The sequence below is a fragment of the Myotis myotis genome, unplaced genomic scaffold (genome assembly GCF_014108235.1).
Source record: "Myotis myotis isolate mMyoMyo1 unplaced genomic scaffold, mMyoMyo1.p scaffold_m19_p_13, whole genome shotgun sequence".
Classification (NCBI taxonomy): Eukaryota; Metazoa; Chordata; class Mammalia; order Chiroptera; family Vespertilionidae; genus Myotis; species Myotis myotis.
Window position 1 is genome coordinate 5,703,179 of NW_023416317.1, and position 14,785 is coordinate 5,717,963.

Sequence of the window (14,785 nt, forward strand, 5' to 3'; positions counted from 1 at the left end):
AAAAAATGGTGGAACTTGAAAATGACTTCAGGTTTTCTCACTGTGCAGAATATAGTCAAACACTGCTACAGTTAAGTATTTTACCCTTTGTTCTCCCTGTGTGATCTACATAATAATCTGCTTCATGTTGATATTTACTGCTGTGTTACTGACAATTACCTGAAAGAGAAGTTGAGATGCTTCACTGGGCTAGAAAAAATTTAGCTAAATCAGAAAGCAGGTCTAATTAAACAAGTTTATTCTATATCTATAAAAGGCTATGTTGACTCACACTTGTGCGTTACATATAGAGCTCTCGCTGGCGCCAATAGCATGTGTGTGTTGCCATCTGTCATTGTCAATTATAAATTTATTTGACACTTCTATTATAGAGAAAGGGTGAATAGCGATAAAGTATTTCTTCTAATTAATTTCCTTTCAATGTGCACGAATCCATATACCGGGACACTAGTTTTAAATAATAGTGTAGGAGAAAAGTTGAGACTCAAAAAAAAGTAATCATTAAACACAAGATACAACACATCTACCTTTCCTATCAATTTTGTTTGGAACTAATGTAGCATGTAGGAACTAGGTTAGGGTGGAAGTGAAAACCCTGATTCTTATCCCAGGTGAGCCCCTTTGGCAATTCACTTGGTCTTTGTGTTTCCTGTCCGATAAAATAGATACTACCAATCCTACCATTTTTCAGGTTGCTTTAAGACTTATCTGAAAATTCATTTCTTGTTATAAACATTTGTTGACTGCCTCGTATACAGTAGGCATTGATCGGAGGTACATAATGAATAAAACCAATTCCTAGTCTGCATGGAGCTTCCACCTCCGTGGGGGAAGATATATGAAAAAGAAAGCAATAAAAAACAGGTGGTATGGATGGGGGGTTGAGTCTGAAGAAAGGTGTTTTTTTTTACATAAAGTGGTCAGGGAAGCCTCTATGGAATTTCAATAGGCTTGAATAAAGTAAATGAGTTGGAAAGGCTTGGCATGTTGGAGGAACAGCAGTGTGACCTGGTGGAATGGCAATGAGGTCCAAGAGGTGGGGTTGGAGGTGTAAATCATGTAAGAAAAGAGTCCGGCTCTCATACAAAGGCAGATGGGAAGCCATTGGAGGGGTTTGAGCAGGAGGAACATAACTGATTTACAGTTCAACAGGGTCACTCTGGCTACTGTGTAGAGAACAGAATAGCTTACTGGGGGTCAAAGGTGACAAAGGGCCGAGACCGGTTTGGCTCAGTGGATAGAGTGTCGGCCTGCGGACTGAAGGGTCCCGGGTTCGATTCCGGTCAAGGGCATGTACCTGGGTTGCGGGCATATCCCCAGTGGGGGATGTGCAGGAGGCAGCTGATCGATGTTTCTCTCTCATCGATGTTTCTAACTCTCTATCTCTCTCCCTTCCTCTCTGTAGAAAATCAATAAAATATATTTAAAAAAAAAAAAAAAAAAAAAGGTGACAAAGGGAGACTAGCGAATTTATTCAGGTCGATAAGGCAGGCTAGTTTAGGCTACTGTGACAGTGGTGCAAGTGGTAACTGATCAGAATCTGGGTATATTTTAAAGGAAGAGGCAATAGGCTTTTCTCATGGATTGGATATGAAATATAAGAGAGAGGAGTGGAATAATAAGAGGTTAGGCCAGAACAAATGGAACAAAGCGGTTACCAATATAAGTAAGCTTGCTTTAGAATTTAAAGAGCATTATATAATGTGATATTAACTAGCTCATTTTGCACCAGAAGCCAAATATTTGATAGATTAAAATCTCATTTTAGTCCACCATGACATAAGGTATTTCCTGATTTTCACCAAATATTCATTCTGCAAATTCATTAATCAGAGGTCATTTTACAATGGAAGTTTTCAATCAGAAAAAAAGTTTTATTATAAGAAACAATGCCATCATGTAAAAATGCAAAAAACTGTGCAATTTTGGCAAAATGTTTAAAAATATCTACACATTTGCCCCCAAAGGACTACAGTACTTACTACATACCTGAGCACTGAACATTGAATGACATTTAAACTGCTTCACACAGGGAATCTGATTCCTTGCGGATCACTTCCACTTTTTTTCATGCACCAATGAGATGAGCTTGATCTTATGCATCAACTTTGCAGGATAACAGAAAACAAAGGTGGGAAACTAAAAAATACAATTAAAACTTTCCTATAATATAGTTATACCAAGTCCAGTTTTTAATGTCTAAAAACTATATAGGAAAGTGCTACATACGTTCTTCAAATGTAAAAACAAAGTTAAAGTGGGACGGGCATATTTTAGACCTTTATTTTATTTAATTCTTCGGTCCCATTGTGCATTTTACTTATATTCTTAACATACTATGCAAATGTACCTTCACTATCTAAACATATATTCACACATATTACTCATCTTAGTTTTCTTAGTCATCTTCGTTTCATATCCAAATCATTTAAAAAGTGGCAAAGTATCCTAGTTATATAACTTAAACAAATAGTTATTCATACAAAATTCAACATATATTCTATTTTCGTAGCAAATTCTAAACCTTGGCTTTGACACACTATACTTAGATCACACTCCCAACATAAATTTTTATAGTAAAAGTATCAACTGTTGTGCAGATCAACAGAAAAAAAATCTATTGTGGGACCACAGCATGTTGTATTCCTATTGGTCACACGGCACATGTAAATTACTAACTCAGCGTTCTATGTCATATTTTCAAGTAACGTATTTTTCCTAAATAAATACAGAAGATTGTCAAAAAGCATCAGGAAATCTTAGCTACTCAACAAAGCTTTCAAAATAAATTACATGAACATCTCTTGCAAAAGTTAATTACTTCTGTTTTTTCTTCTCCTTTGCACTGCAACACTTTAAAGATGCTTGAAAAAACTCACAGAAATAGTCCCCAAACAGCATAAAGATGAAGGAAAAACTGGGAAGAAAAAAAGGTTATTGGTTGACAAAGTTTATAAAGAGATTATATATACATTCTCAAGGCCAGTAAGAAAAAGAACCACATATCTAGCTTTACAAGGCTAGATTTTAAAATGTTAATTCTATAAATCCTGTCTACTTTGAATTCTTCTTCAGAAAACATTTCCTACAGTAGAGGTCTAAGTTTGGAAAGTTTCTGAAAAACGAGGTATGTGATGCAAAGAGGCAATGTTTTAAAATTGTTTCACAGTATCACATCACAATTTGTACAAGAGTTTCTAATACAAACCATGCCAATTTGTTTTCTTTAAGAAAATCAAAATATTCTAGTTGATGACAGACTCTGCACTATACCTGTATCCTTTACTGATTATTCTAGGCATAGTAAAAAATAAGTTACTGATCCAAATATCTACCTAAGGTATTATGAATGAGTTGGTTTGTCCTTTATGAGAATATTCCTAACTGATTGTTAGAAATTCATCTGTTAAATATGAAACATGATTTAGTACCTATAATGCTATGGTCCTATTCACTCACTCTTTTCCTTCTGAATCACCTTCAGCTAGAGCAAAGTTTTCAATGTAAAAATATTTATCACTGTTAAGTGCAAAACTTAAAAAGAAAATGAGGTTTTAATTGTCACATGTAACTTAAAAGCCATTAAATTCAACCACTGCAGGAGTTTTGTTTCTGTAAAACAGAATTTTAAAAGTAGGTATAAAACTTCACATTATGCTCTGTGCAGAAATAAGTTACCTTTCATTGTACCGATTAAGACTAGACAAGTAGAGGATGGAAAAGGAGGTCAGGTAACAATGGCCTGTGTTAGTGCAAACTATGTTCAATCTTCTCACTATTCTAAGACTGAGTTAGACCAATAACTGGCCATATCTTGCTATCATGTAAGTAGAGAATCTTGTGAAATCACAAGAATTCAACAGTAAAGTATGATGGCCATAGAACTCGTACCAACTTGAAAGGTAGGCATAGGCTCAGACAATTGAAATCTATCTAGCTAAACACACGAATGAACTTATTATGCTAGCACCAGCCACCTGTGAATGTGAACCCTTCTCAGGATTTTTTAAATAAGACAGTGTTAGCACGTGAAAAAATTATCAACAGAAAACAGCTACTTTAAAACTTCAGCTTAATTTAAAGCTATATGGGAAATAATATGATGAAATAATTAGACTGAAAGTTCTTTCTGAGATGATTTGTTTTTCCCTTCGATTTACTCTAATAACAGAACACATTTAAACCTCAGTACACTTGAAAGCTGTATATATATATATATATATATATATATATATATATATATATATATATATATGTATATTAAAAATGAGAATCTAAGTTTAGTGCTTCTCTGTGTTGGAGAGGTCACAGCTAAAGTCCTAGTGATATTGCCTCAGAGTTTTACCCGTATTTAAAATAAAAGTCACATCACACACTATTTTGGATGACTCTAACCAATAATACCTAATTGCTCTTATAAGACTGCATAGTTATTAATTCATCTGGTATCTCAGAGACTATCACGAAATTCTAGAATGAAAATGATTGTTTTTATACCAGAAAAAGAAAGCTGATAATTGCACTTTGTTACCTTTTGCTACTGAAATGAAAACATCATAAAGATGAAAAGACATCCCTCCCTACACTGTAATCTTTCAGAGCACTCACTCCGTGCACAAACCCTCAGCTTTCTTAAATACTGACAGCACTTCTTATACCATTGAAAGACTAAGTTTCCTCAAGCAGTAGATGTCAGTGAGCTACCTAAGGCCGGCTACTCAAAGTACTTTCTGAAGACACTGAGGATAGAGTTTAGCAACAGCACATTCAAAATGCCGGCCAAGGTCCCAGAGCCGATCTGGGGTCTCATATACTTTCATCCACTGGTCAGTGATATCATCATATTGATAAAGAGAATTTTTTCTGCTGGTTCTGAAGACATGTTCCTCAACGGTCACTTGAGTAGCTCGAACAAATAAATGAAGTTTATTCTGGAAAAGTACCAGTTTAAGGTATGGATTGATGGATTCATCACATGGAAAGTCCTTCTTACGAGTCCATTTATTTAGCTCAATGTCATAGGCTTCTACAGTAAACATGCGTTGATGATTTCCACAGGTTCCAGCTATGTAGTAGATAGAGTCTTTGTATACAGCTGCTAAGCCCTGGATTCTAGGCACAGTCATAGGGGTTAAAAAACCCCAGTAGTCTTTTTGAGGCTCATAGAAGAGGAAAAATTCTCCTAAAAAAAGAAAAAGAAAAAGAGAAAACAAGATTATGTACATTTACCTGTCTCTTTTGGGTTGCATGTTGAAGACTAAAAAACTATTTTTCAAATATTTCACTTTCTAAAATATTGCTTTTATAATCTCCAGAAATACATTATTTATAAAATAGCCTAAAACTTCTTTGTTCCAAGGCACAAGATAACACAGAATATTATAGTCAGCCTGAATTGGGAGTGTTCATAATGGGGAGAGGTGAGGAGTGATTTTGGCTTGATGGCAGAACAATAGTTAAGACCCTGGTTTGGACCTGGCCAAGTAGCAAAGGTTAGAGTGTTGTCCCCATACGCCAAGGTTGTGGGTTCAATCTCTGGTCAGGGCACATACAAGAAGCAAACAATGAATGCAGAAATGAGTGGAACAACAAATCAGTGTTTCTCTCTCTCTCTCTCTTTCTCTCTCTCACCCTCCCTCCCGCTCCCTGCTCCCTTTCCTCTCTTCCTTCCTCTTTCTAAAATCAATAAATAAAAACTTTGAAAGACCAAAATACATGTAAAGATCATCTAAAAAACTAAAAAAAAAAAAAGACCTTGTTTCCATTTATTCTATCCAATTATATATTTCAGAAAATTTATTTTAAGCCAGTTCTACATAAGCATTATTACTAACTCGAGGCCTGTGCAAGAGCAGGCCTTCCTTCCCCGGCTGCCAGCACTGGCTTCCCTCGCAGCCTCGGCTTCCTCCAAAAGGACATCTGGTCTAATTAGCATATTATGCTTTGATTATTATAGATGGTTAGCCGGTGAGGTCAAAGTATATATACAGCTTGATCAAGAATAAGCCACTATAAATTTATTTGCTCCTTATTTATTTAATTAGAAGATAGTACATGAAATTGTTCAGGTTTGTGTCTATGGTGCACTTATGTGTTCCTTTTAATATCGCCATAATGCAAAGACAAATATTCAAGAGGTGAAAACATGCTTTACATGATAGAAAACACACACATAGTTTATAGAGGTGACTTTGAGTCTGTTTCAATTCTATTTTAACAGTAAAAGGGTGTGCTGAGTCAGACTGCTAATATTAAAATGTCTGAAAGAATTCAACTAGTGAAGACTTATAGGAGTTTAGCTAATTATAACATTTCTATAAAATCCTCGATATAAAAATCTGAACCCTTATGAACAGATTAAATACCTACATAAGCTTCTGACTACTCATGTCAAGTTTATTTATATAAAGAGGCTTTTAGATTAGAAATACCTACTTCTAAATTGAGCTTCTCCTTGAAAACTGTTTTGAACTAGGTTTACTCTGATCTACAAATTTAGCTGTCTGCTTAATAGTGATGCTGTAATTTCAATTTTTCTTAAAATAGCTTGTTAAACTCCCTGCCTTCACTTGCACATCACCTGCCCTTAAATAATGAACTTCTAACAGGATTCTTAGTAAAGAATATAGGAATTAAAACTTTCTAACGTGTACTACCCCTCTATAAATTTCTTATGGAAAGCAAAGATGATACATAAAAGGAAGTTGACTTTTACAATCAAAAATCCACTTTAATAAATTAAAAGCAATGATAGGCAGGTAAGAAAATCCTCAGAGCCTCAGATTCCTCTTACATAAAATATAATCTTGGATCAAACAATGTTCATTCCAGCTCTGAAATTCTATTAATTCAATGCTACTTTGCTTTAGTATTTATATTAATATACAACCTTTGCCTTCCAATTGAGTGTCTTACAATTAATTCTATATTCATCAACTAACTGGTTAGCCAGTAAGACCAAAATACATGTAAAGAGAGCTTCATCATATTGGATGCTACAACCTATACAACCACACTCAATAGATTATACATCCATTCTTATATTCCAGTCTTCGGCAAGACCAACAAACCTTAATCATGCCTGTGTTTCTCAACTAAAATAAGGCACTAGAGAGCACTACTCCTGGAGAATTAACTTTTACTGAACTTTAAATATATAAGTTCAAGCTTTGCTAGGAAAATGTAAGTCAAATAAAGGATTAGAGCAAAGAACATAACTTAAAGAAAACAAGAGGATAAGAACTAAAAACTCATGTGTATCTACAAAAAAGTTGCCCCTTTTTCCTTGTTTTATTAAAGTTATAAGTACAGAAAACATTCATATGTAAGCAATTAAGAAACACAGAAGAGAGATAAGGATGATGGTATTATTGACATTGCATTCAACATTCAAACAACTAAAATGTGTAAATCCAAACATAAGGAAAACATTAGTAATCTCAAATCAGAACCTTGGAACAAATGTCTTATTTATTCTCACCTAGTCTCTTTTTCTACTTCTCCTATATCATTTAAAATCTTTTAAAAAGCTACGTATATTGAATATTCCCTCTTATTTATAATGTTAAAGGTAAGAAAAAGGTGACATCTCAACGTTTCCAGTGGAAAAAAAACTGAAAACAACATATCAGGGAAGGTAAAATAAACTGCACTGAAATTAAAATTGGAAGGCTGTAATTTAAAACTTTGTAACCTTTGCAATCATAAAGCTTACACAAAATTCTTGGGTGATTGATTACTATATCCTTAGTGAATGCTTTGTTCTTTCTCTTCTAAACTAATCTTTAAGTTCCATAAGAAAAATAGTTGCTACATCTCCTGATTATATATTATTGAAGAGCAAAAAAAGGTCATGTATCAACCTTGCTTTCTTGTTTCAAGTCTTAAAAACAGCTCTTAGAAATAGTCCTCAAAAATACTACACTACTACTTATTAAAGAATGCTTTCAAAAATACTTATTCCACATGATGTCAAAACACAACAAGAACGTAAGTACAACACAATTTGACAACTTTACCTGCTACCCTTTCGTGGAGAACTAAGCCACTTAGGCACCTACCCTGTAGAACATAGATCTTCTCTCTGTGTTCCACGGCACTATGGAACTCCATTGCAACAGGCATTGCGCAAACAGCTGTCCAACAGTTTTCTCTGCCGTCATAGCACTCCACAGATTTTAGTGAGTTTCTCCCGTCACCTTCATAAACGCGCCCTCCAATGGCGTACATCTTACCACAGCAGTACACCAGCTTGCAGCCTATTCTGGCTCGCAGCAAGGGTGGTTTGGATAGCCACCTATTGGTGGAATGGTCATACATCCAGAAATCATTTTCTGCCTTATGGTCAATGGATACTTCGCTGCTGCTTGGCCGGTATCCTCCTGCGATGTAAATGTCATTATCTGGTGATATAAGAATCCCAACTTCTCTTAGATCATTTGGTGGCTTGCATAATTTAAACACTCTTCCTGTGACTATATCTAGACAAGGCACTGTTTGCTTCTTTCCTGAGTGTTTGTGGGCAGCATCAAAACATATGATCATTTCAGATGCAGTCATTCCAAGTCTTTGTGTACAGCCATTAGTATGGGATGGGCCCTTCTCTACATAGCTTTTGGCTATAGCCTGTGCAAACTGAGGTGGAATTTTCTCTATAAAGGTATCCTCCATTAGAGGAAAACGTATGCATTTGGCAAAAATTTCTGGAAGGTGCACTTCTCTTTCATTCTGTTCATATTCAAACCACCTTACAATGCTTTCATAAACATGCTCTTCTCGGTCCACGTTTAAATCATCACTGTCTAGTATACTTATAAGTTGGTCTTTTGTCAATTGGAGAAACTCCTGTTCTTTGGTGACACACAGAAACTTTTTACGAATGTATTCTTTTGATCGATATCCGAGTTCCTGATGACCATAATGATCAGCAAAGATGAAGACCCCAATAGAATTTTGTGGGTCCAAATGACTGATCATATACTTAGCGCACTGGTCTTGGATGGACGGAATCTGGAAGATGCTAGCTGCAGTAAACAAGGCTTGAACATTGGCCTCTGTCAGAACAACTCTGGAGGTGTAGGCATACTTCAACACTAACTCCATTGATTCAGCTTCAACACCGACTATTCGAACTTCTTTTTGAGAACTTTCTGTAAGGCCACTAGTGAACATGGATCTACGAAGGAAAAAATACTTAATATTATATGTGCTCCATAAATAAAAATTATGGTGGCAAATATTTAGCAGTATAAATTTACCACAGACATAACCCTTGAAACTGAAAAATATTTCCCAATGTGTTTACTGATATTCTGAATGGGGATTAAAGTTGCTCATCTAGCAGAAAAATGTAGTCTGACTAATCTCGAAAAATCTTACCGGGATCAGTCCACTCTATGCCAGCTCTGAGACAAAATATTCCAGGACACCTTCTATTCCTTAGAGCTCTTACCCAGGATTCTGGTCAAGTTGCATTAGGAACTTGAGATCTTAAATCCCCAGGCCAGTCAGAAAGTTTATAGGGTGTTAATGTGATGCATTAGCATATAGAGACTGTCTAGCAAAACTTCTCATGTCCCAGGGGAAATTTACAAGGCAACTCATTCCCAAAATATATCTTTAAAATTTTCATCTTAGAAAAACAAATCACTCTTCATAAGTTCTTATTTTCTACCTACTTGTATTTAAAACTATCTTGTGCATGCTTCCTTATTCATAATAAGGAATATACAGAGCATGACTTACCGTTGGACATTTTGAAAACCTTCTCTTAAAAAAATATAAGTAATATTCTCATAGTTGCCACATTTTACCTATTATATCTGTGTGTGAATAAAGATTATGGTATGCTGATAATAATGTCTACTTCTAAAGGGAATTTAGGAATTAACTGATTCTTGGAGATAATGGTTTTTAAACCCAAAACTTTTGCCTTTGAGGCCAAGCTTTTTTTTTTTTTTTTTTTTTTTTTTTTTTTTTTTTTTTTATATCTGTGCATTTATGGGCCTTTCTTGGCCTAAACATTAAATAGCCAAAGCTTGGCTCTTTAAGTATTAGTTATTTACAAACATTATTTGTATTTCTTTTCTTCCTTTAAGGTTTCTTTCAAAGCTGCTCTTAAAATTAAAATATAAAAATCAAATCCAAAGCTCTTTTAAAAGCCTTTTCAAAAAGGGACTGCGTGCCCTAGAATGCTGACTAGATGTCTATTGAAAAAAACTAACCTAACATTGGTGATCAAGTTAACTATACAGACCCATTCACCTCCCATTTTATTTTCAAGTGTCATGCTAAGGAAAATATTCTTAAATAGGGGGATTTCCAGTCCTTTGGGTCTCCATCAAATGAATTTAAAAATGCAATCTGAGAAATCCTGGAGGTATACAAGGTATCACAAGGACCCAGCTTGCCGCCTGGGTTAACCATCTTTGAGTCCTATTTTTACTTCTACAATGTACATGTTAAGTTTAATATCACACAGGTTTTTTTTGATGACTGAAAACTAGATGTTCCCATGTATGAGCTGGTTTTCAATTCAGGTGCTGAAAAACTCAGCGACACAGTTACCAATTAAAGAGAAAAATAACGCCCTTCATTAGGCACAGATGAGCTCCCAAAGGAGCGCACTGGTCCAAGGCCCTTGATCATGGGAACCACTGCTGACCTGACAGGCGGGTCTCCCAGCAGGAGCGGTGTGACACGTGATGAGCGCTCCTCGGTTCTAACAGGTGCTTTACGTAAACTCTGTGTAAAGCAGAAGCACTTCAGTCACACAAAACCCTGAGCAGCAAAGCCTTTGTAATCATAGAATTTTAATTCTGAGAAGTCACTGGGATCGTGAAACAGCCATGCCAGATTCCAAGCTATTCTAATGCTTCCACCAGTGATGCAAGACTTAGAAACCATTAAGTATGACTTTCCAGATTTCACCGCAACTGCACTGTGCCAAGAAACTTCTGTACAAAAACGACAAGCAAGAGAAAAAAACCTAATCCTTAAGTGTTCTAGCCAAATATCTTCATTTGAATTCAGAGATCTAATTTCTTAGAAATTAAGAAAATGTATTATAGCATACTTCTTTTAAAGTGATTTGTCTAGGTCTTCAAAACTAATTTTAATTAATTATGACATTCAATGATATAGGACAGTATAACATTTCAGTAAGGCACAGACATTTTCACTTTGAAGTTCAATGTTTTGTTTTGTTTTTAACTATTTAAATCTTATGTAATAAAAATTTCTGAAGGGCAACTTTAAAGAGGACCCATACTCTTAAAAGCCATACAGAGACTAAGAAGCCTGGCTCTGGAATCAAATCCAACCTCTGCCACTTCCTAGACGATTTAGACAGGCCACTTAACCTGCACCCTCACCTCAGTTTTATCAAATGTAGATTGGGAATAACAACGATGCAGAGACAGAGTTTTAAACATGATATAAAGCAATATATGCAAAGTAAGCTTAGCCCAGAGCTTGATAAGTATTTAATTATGACATATATTTTAATATTTTTATGCATAAATACCCTAACCATAATCTAATGGATACTCCGGATAAGTGAATCTCACCAGTAATTTCCATTACCAACCCAAACTTCATAATTTTTGTGTGTGTCTTTTTTTTCCCTTTCCAGCTCACTGCCTCGTGACAGTTAATACTTAATAGTCCAATGACCTACCCAAGCAAGTCTAAATAGTTACATCACAAGCATGAGGGGGAAGTGACTATATTTAACTGTGTTCTGAGAAACAGGAACCATAAACTACCATGTGGAACACTACACTGCTATGTGCCCTATAAAGGTAAGCACCTTCAAAAGGAAAGAGTGTGGCTGAGAAAATTACTTCCTGTTCACTCATGCACATTATTGGACATTGAATGGATTTAAAAAAAAAAAAAAAAAGAGCATTTGAAACAAAAGAACTTAAACTCAAGCAGGAAGCTGCCTTTATCACTGATCTTTTCTTAGAATATGAAATTATATTTTAGACTCCAGTTTTAAAATTTAAATTTTCAAAGTTTTATACAAAGATGGATATAAATGAAAATGAGAACTTAGCTTTGAAATGCTTCGAAATCTTAGAAATAATTATTTGGGGCATAAGGTACACAGAAAACTATATTTCACTTATTTTTATTTCACTGCTTTTATCCCCAAGGCAGTAAAACAATCTATTAATAGTAGTTTCTTTTCACAAGAACAGGCTATTATGTTTTAAACTCTAAAAGAGTTACATGCACTAAAGGAATATGCAACATGAATAAATGTTTGGAACGAATTCTAGACGGGCACTGCCCAATACCATTTCCAGGGATGGAAATGCCGGATCGGGGCTGTGCAGGTGGCAGCCACTGCCTCCAGGTGGCTACTGAGCACTATTTAAAGTGGACAGTGTGCCTGAGGAACTGAAGTGTTTAATTGTGTTTGATTTTAAATAAAGTTTCGATGCCACATGTGGCTAATGGCTGCCATACTGGGCAGCACAATTCTAGATTTTCTGGTCATTTACCTGAAACAAACAAACAGAAACATACTAACTTAAAACAAACAAACACCTGCATTCTAGAAGAATCCCACAAGTCAAAAACAAGAAAGAAAAAGAAGAAAATAGGGACTGTTATCCTTTTCCAGGAAACAACCTCCTGGGTGTCATTTCCGTGCAGCGCGTCCATACGGTATCCGCGGCCGGTGCGGGAGGGGGCGGTGGGCGGGGCCGGGCCCCTCGCCGTCCCCGCCGCCTTCATACCTGAAGTAGGGGCTGATGGCAGCGAGGACGTTTCTGTGGCAGGAAAATGCTTTCCCGCGATCCACTTCCACCACAATGTCTGTCAACTGGCCTTCCTCGTACATGGTTCTGAGCTGCTTAAGAACACTGCACGCGTGAGCGGGGTCCACGGCTTCGCCGGCGGCGTCTGCGGACGGCGTCCCGGGCGGAGGCGGGGAAGGCTTATTTCCATCTAGGAGAGAAAGCGGACAACCACGGGAGTTCGCGGCCGCGGGCGGCGGCGTGGGGCGTGGGGTGTGTGTGTGTGTGTGTGTGTGTGTGTGTGTGAGTGACTGTGCGTTCGCCGGCTTGGCGTGTTTTATTCCCGCACGGAAACCCCTGTGTGCACACATGTCCACCACCCAACGGGGCCGCGAGGCTGCCCCCGGGCGAGGCGAGCTGCGAGGCGGGTTCCCGCGCCCGTCCGCGCGCCTCGGAGCCCGGCGAGCCCGCAGCCCGCGCTCGCGGAGGGGCCGCGCGGACCGAACGGCCGGACCGTCCCGGCCGAGCGCCGCGGGCACGCGCCTCCCGAGGGACGCGCGAGGGACGGCGGCCGCCAGGACCGCTTCAACCGCCTCCCGGGAGGTCGGACCGGCGTCGGGTACCCGGCCTCCCCATCCTCGTCCGACCGCACCGCCCACCGCCCTCCTCGCCATCCATCTCCTTCCCTCATCCCTCTTCACCTCTCCATCTTTCTCTCCGGCCCCGCATCGCCACCTGCACAGCTCCCAGCCCGAGCCTGGCCCCGGCCCGCCTCCCCCGCAACACACCTCCCTAGCCACGATACGACCCACCTGCCGACGCGGCCATTTCTCCACGGGGCCCCGCTCCAGCTATTTAAAGAGGAAATGTCATTTCGCTTCTCTCGCTCCCGGGTTCCGGCTCTTCTATGCTTCCCCTAGCCAATAGGGTGGCCTATGCATCCGGCTCCGCCCCTCGCTTCCGAATTCCGGGCGTTGATTGGTTAGAATACGCGCAAGGCGCCTCGGGAAATGTAGTTTTATTGCCCCCGCTCCCGCGTGGTCCGGGTCGGGTGGAGACCAAAGCCGGGGATTCCTATTGGTCGGTTCTGGAGGAGGTGGAGTGCGGAGAGGCAGCCAGCCTGTGTCCTTGGGGCGCGCAGTGCCTGCCAGGAGAGGTAGTCCTCCAGCCGAGAGAGCTGTCATTCTGAGGGGCTGGGGCAGGGGAAGCTCTTAAAGGGCAAATTTCCCCATTTTAGGCCTCTCCCAGGGCCCCAGCTCATTTTTTGTTTTTTAATCTTGTTCTTCATTCCCTAAACCTCCTGCCAATGACTAGCTTCCGGTATGAAAGCAGGCTGTGAAACCAGAAAAATTGGGAAATGGACAAGAGCGATGTTGTCCAAAAGATGCGAAGGAAATCTGACACCTCACCCTGCAGAAAAATATCAGGAGGCCCCAAAGCAGCCCACCTCTGATGAGTCACCTGTGACACCCGATTGAAACAGCATCTCCTTGGCCCAGTGCGCTGGTTTCATCAGATTCGCTTGGTTACCAGGCTGCTTGGGATCCTAACTTCCACTCACACCGTGCTTTCCTGGGACACCCAGAGAACACCTGTTCCACCTAAAGAGCACGTGGAAGAGTTAGGATACTAGGTGGGATGTCCTCTGAAGAAATATTGGAGCCAGGGAGGATTTCTAATATGGGGCCTTAGAGGGGACCCTGTAATTCTTGAGTACTTAGCTTCCTCACCTGTGCATTGGGAATAACACTTCCTGTTCTTTCTGCTTCCTAGGCTGCAAGCTTTTTGAAAGGAAGTAGAAATTTTACTGTTGACATGTTTTGATTTACTTGTCTTGTGTTTCTGGTATCTAAAAGGGTGGCTGGTACATTATAGGTACTTAATATTTCAAAAATAAATGTCAGGCACAAATGAACTAACATTGCAAATGCTCTTTCTAGCCCTTGGAAATGTAACGAAGTATTATTAGAGAATTGGGAAGAAATTTCTAGTAGAGATGGAGTTAGTCCATGCTTGTAGTTTTTCTAACACAGAAAAGA

The 14,785-nt window shown here is 38.7% G+C and overlaps 1 protein-coding gene across 4 annotated transcripts; it reads right to left on the reverse strand.

Moving 5' to 3' along the window:
* Positions 1-1,853: 1,853 nt before the first annotated feature.
* Positions 1,854-13,647, reverse strand: KBTBD8 (kelch repeat and BTB domain containing 8). Of its 4 annotated transcripts, XR_004971448.1 has the most exons (6): positions 13,559-13,647; positions 12,747-12,957; positions 8,019-9,175; positions 4,944-5,182; positions 2,822-2,917; positions 1,854-2,139 (listed from the first exon to the last, which is right to left on the reverse strand). XR_004971448.1 is itself a non-coding variant. In XM_036331616.1 (5 exons), the coding sequence occupies exons 1-5, from the start codon at positions 13,572-13,574 to the stop codon at positions 2,876-2,878; spliced, it is 1,665 nt and encodes a 554-aa protein (XP_036187509.1). In that variant the 5' UTR covers positions 13,575-13,647; the 3' UTR covers positions 1,854-2,875. The 4 variants fall into 4 exon arrangements, 3 of the variants coding, with proteins under 3 accessions (XP_036187509.1, XP_036187508.1, XP_036187507.1); XM_036331616.1 differs by having other exon boundaries at positions 1,854-2,917; XM_036331615.1 differs by having other exon boundaries at positions 1,854-5,182; positions 8,061-9,175.
* Between the last annotated feature and the right edge of the window lie 1,138 nt (positions 13,648-14,785).

What these genes read in the sequence shown, in the direction of transcription:
- KBTBD8 (XM_036331614.1), bottom strand. An exon ending in GCCATCAGCCCCTACTTCAG is followed by an intron (nt 9,176 to 12,746) that starts GTATGAAGGCGG and finishes TTTCCTTCGTAG; the next exon opens with ATCCATGTTCACTAGTGGCC. An exon ending in TCTCCACGAAAGGGTAGCAG is followed by an intron (nt 5,183 to 8,018) that starts GTAAAGTTGTCA and finishes TTCTTTTTTTAG; the next exon opens with GAGAATTTTTCCTCTTCTAT.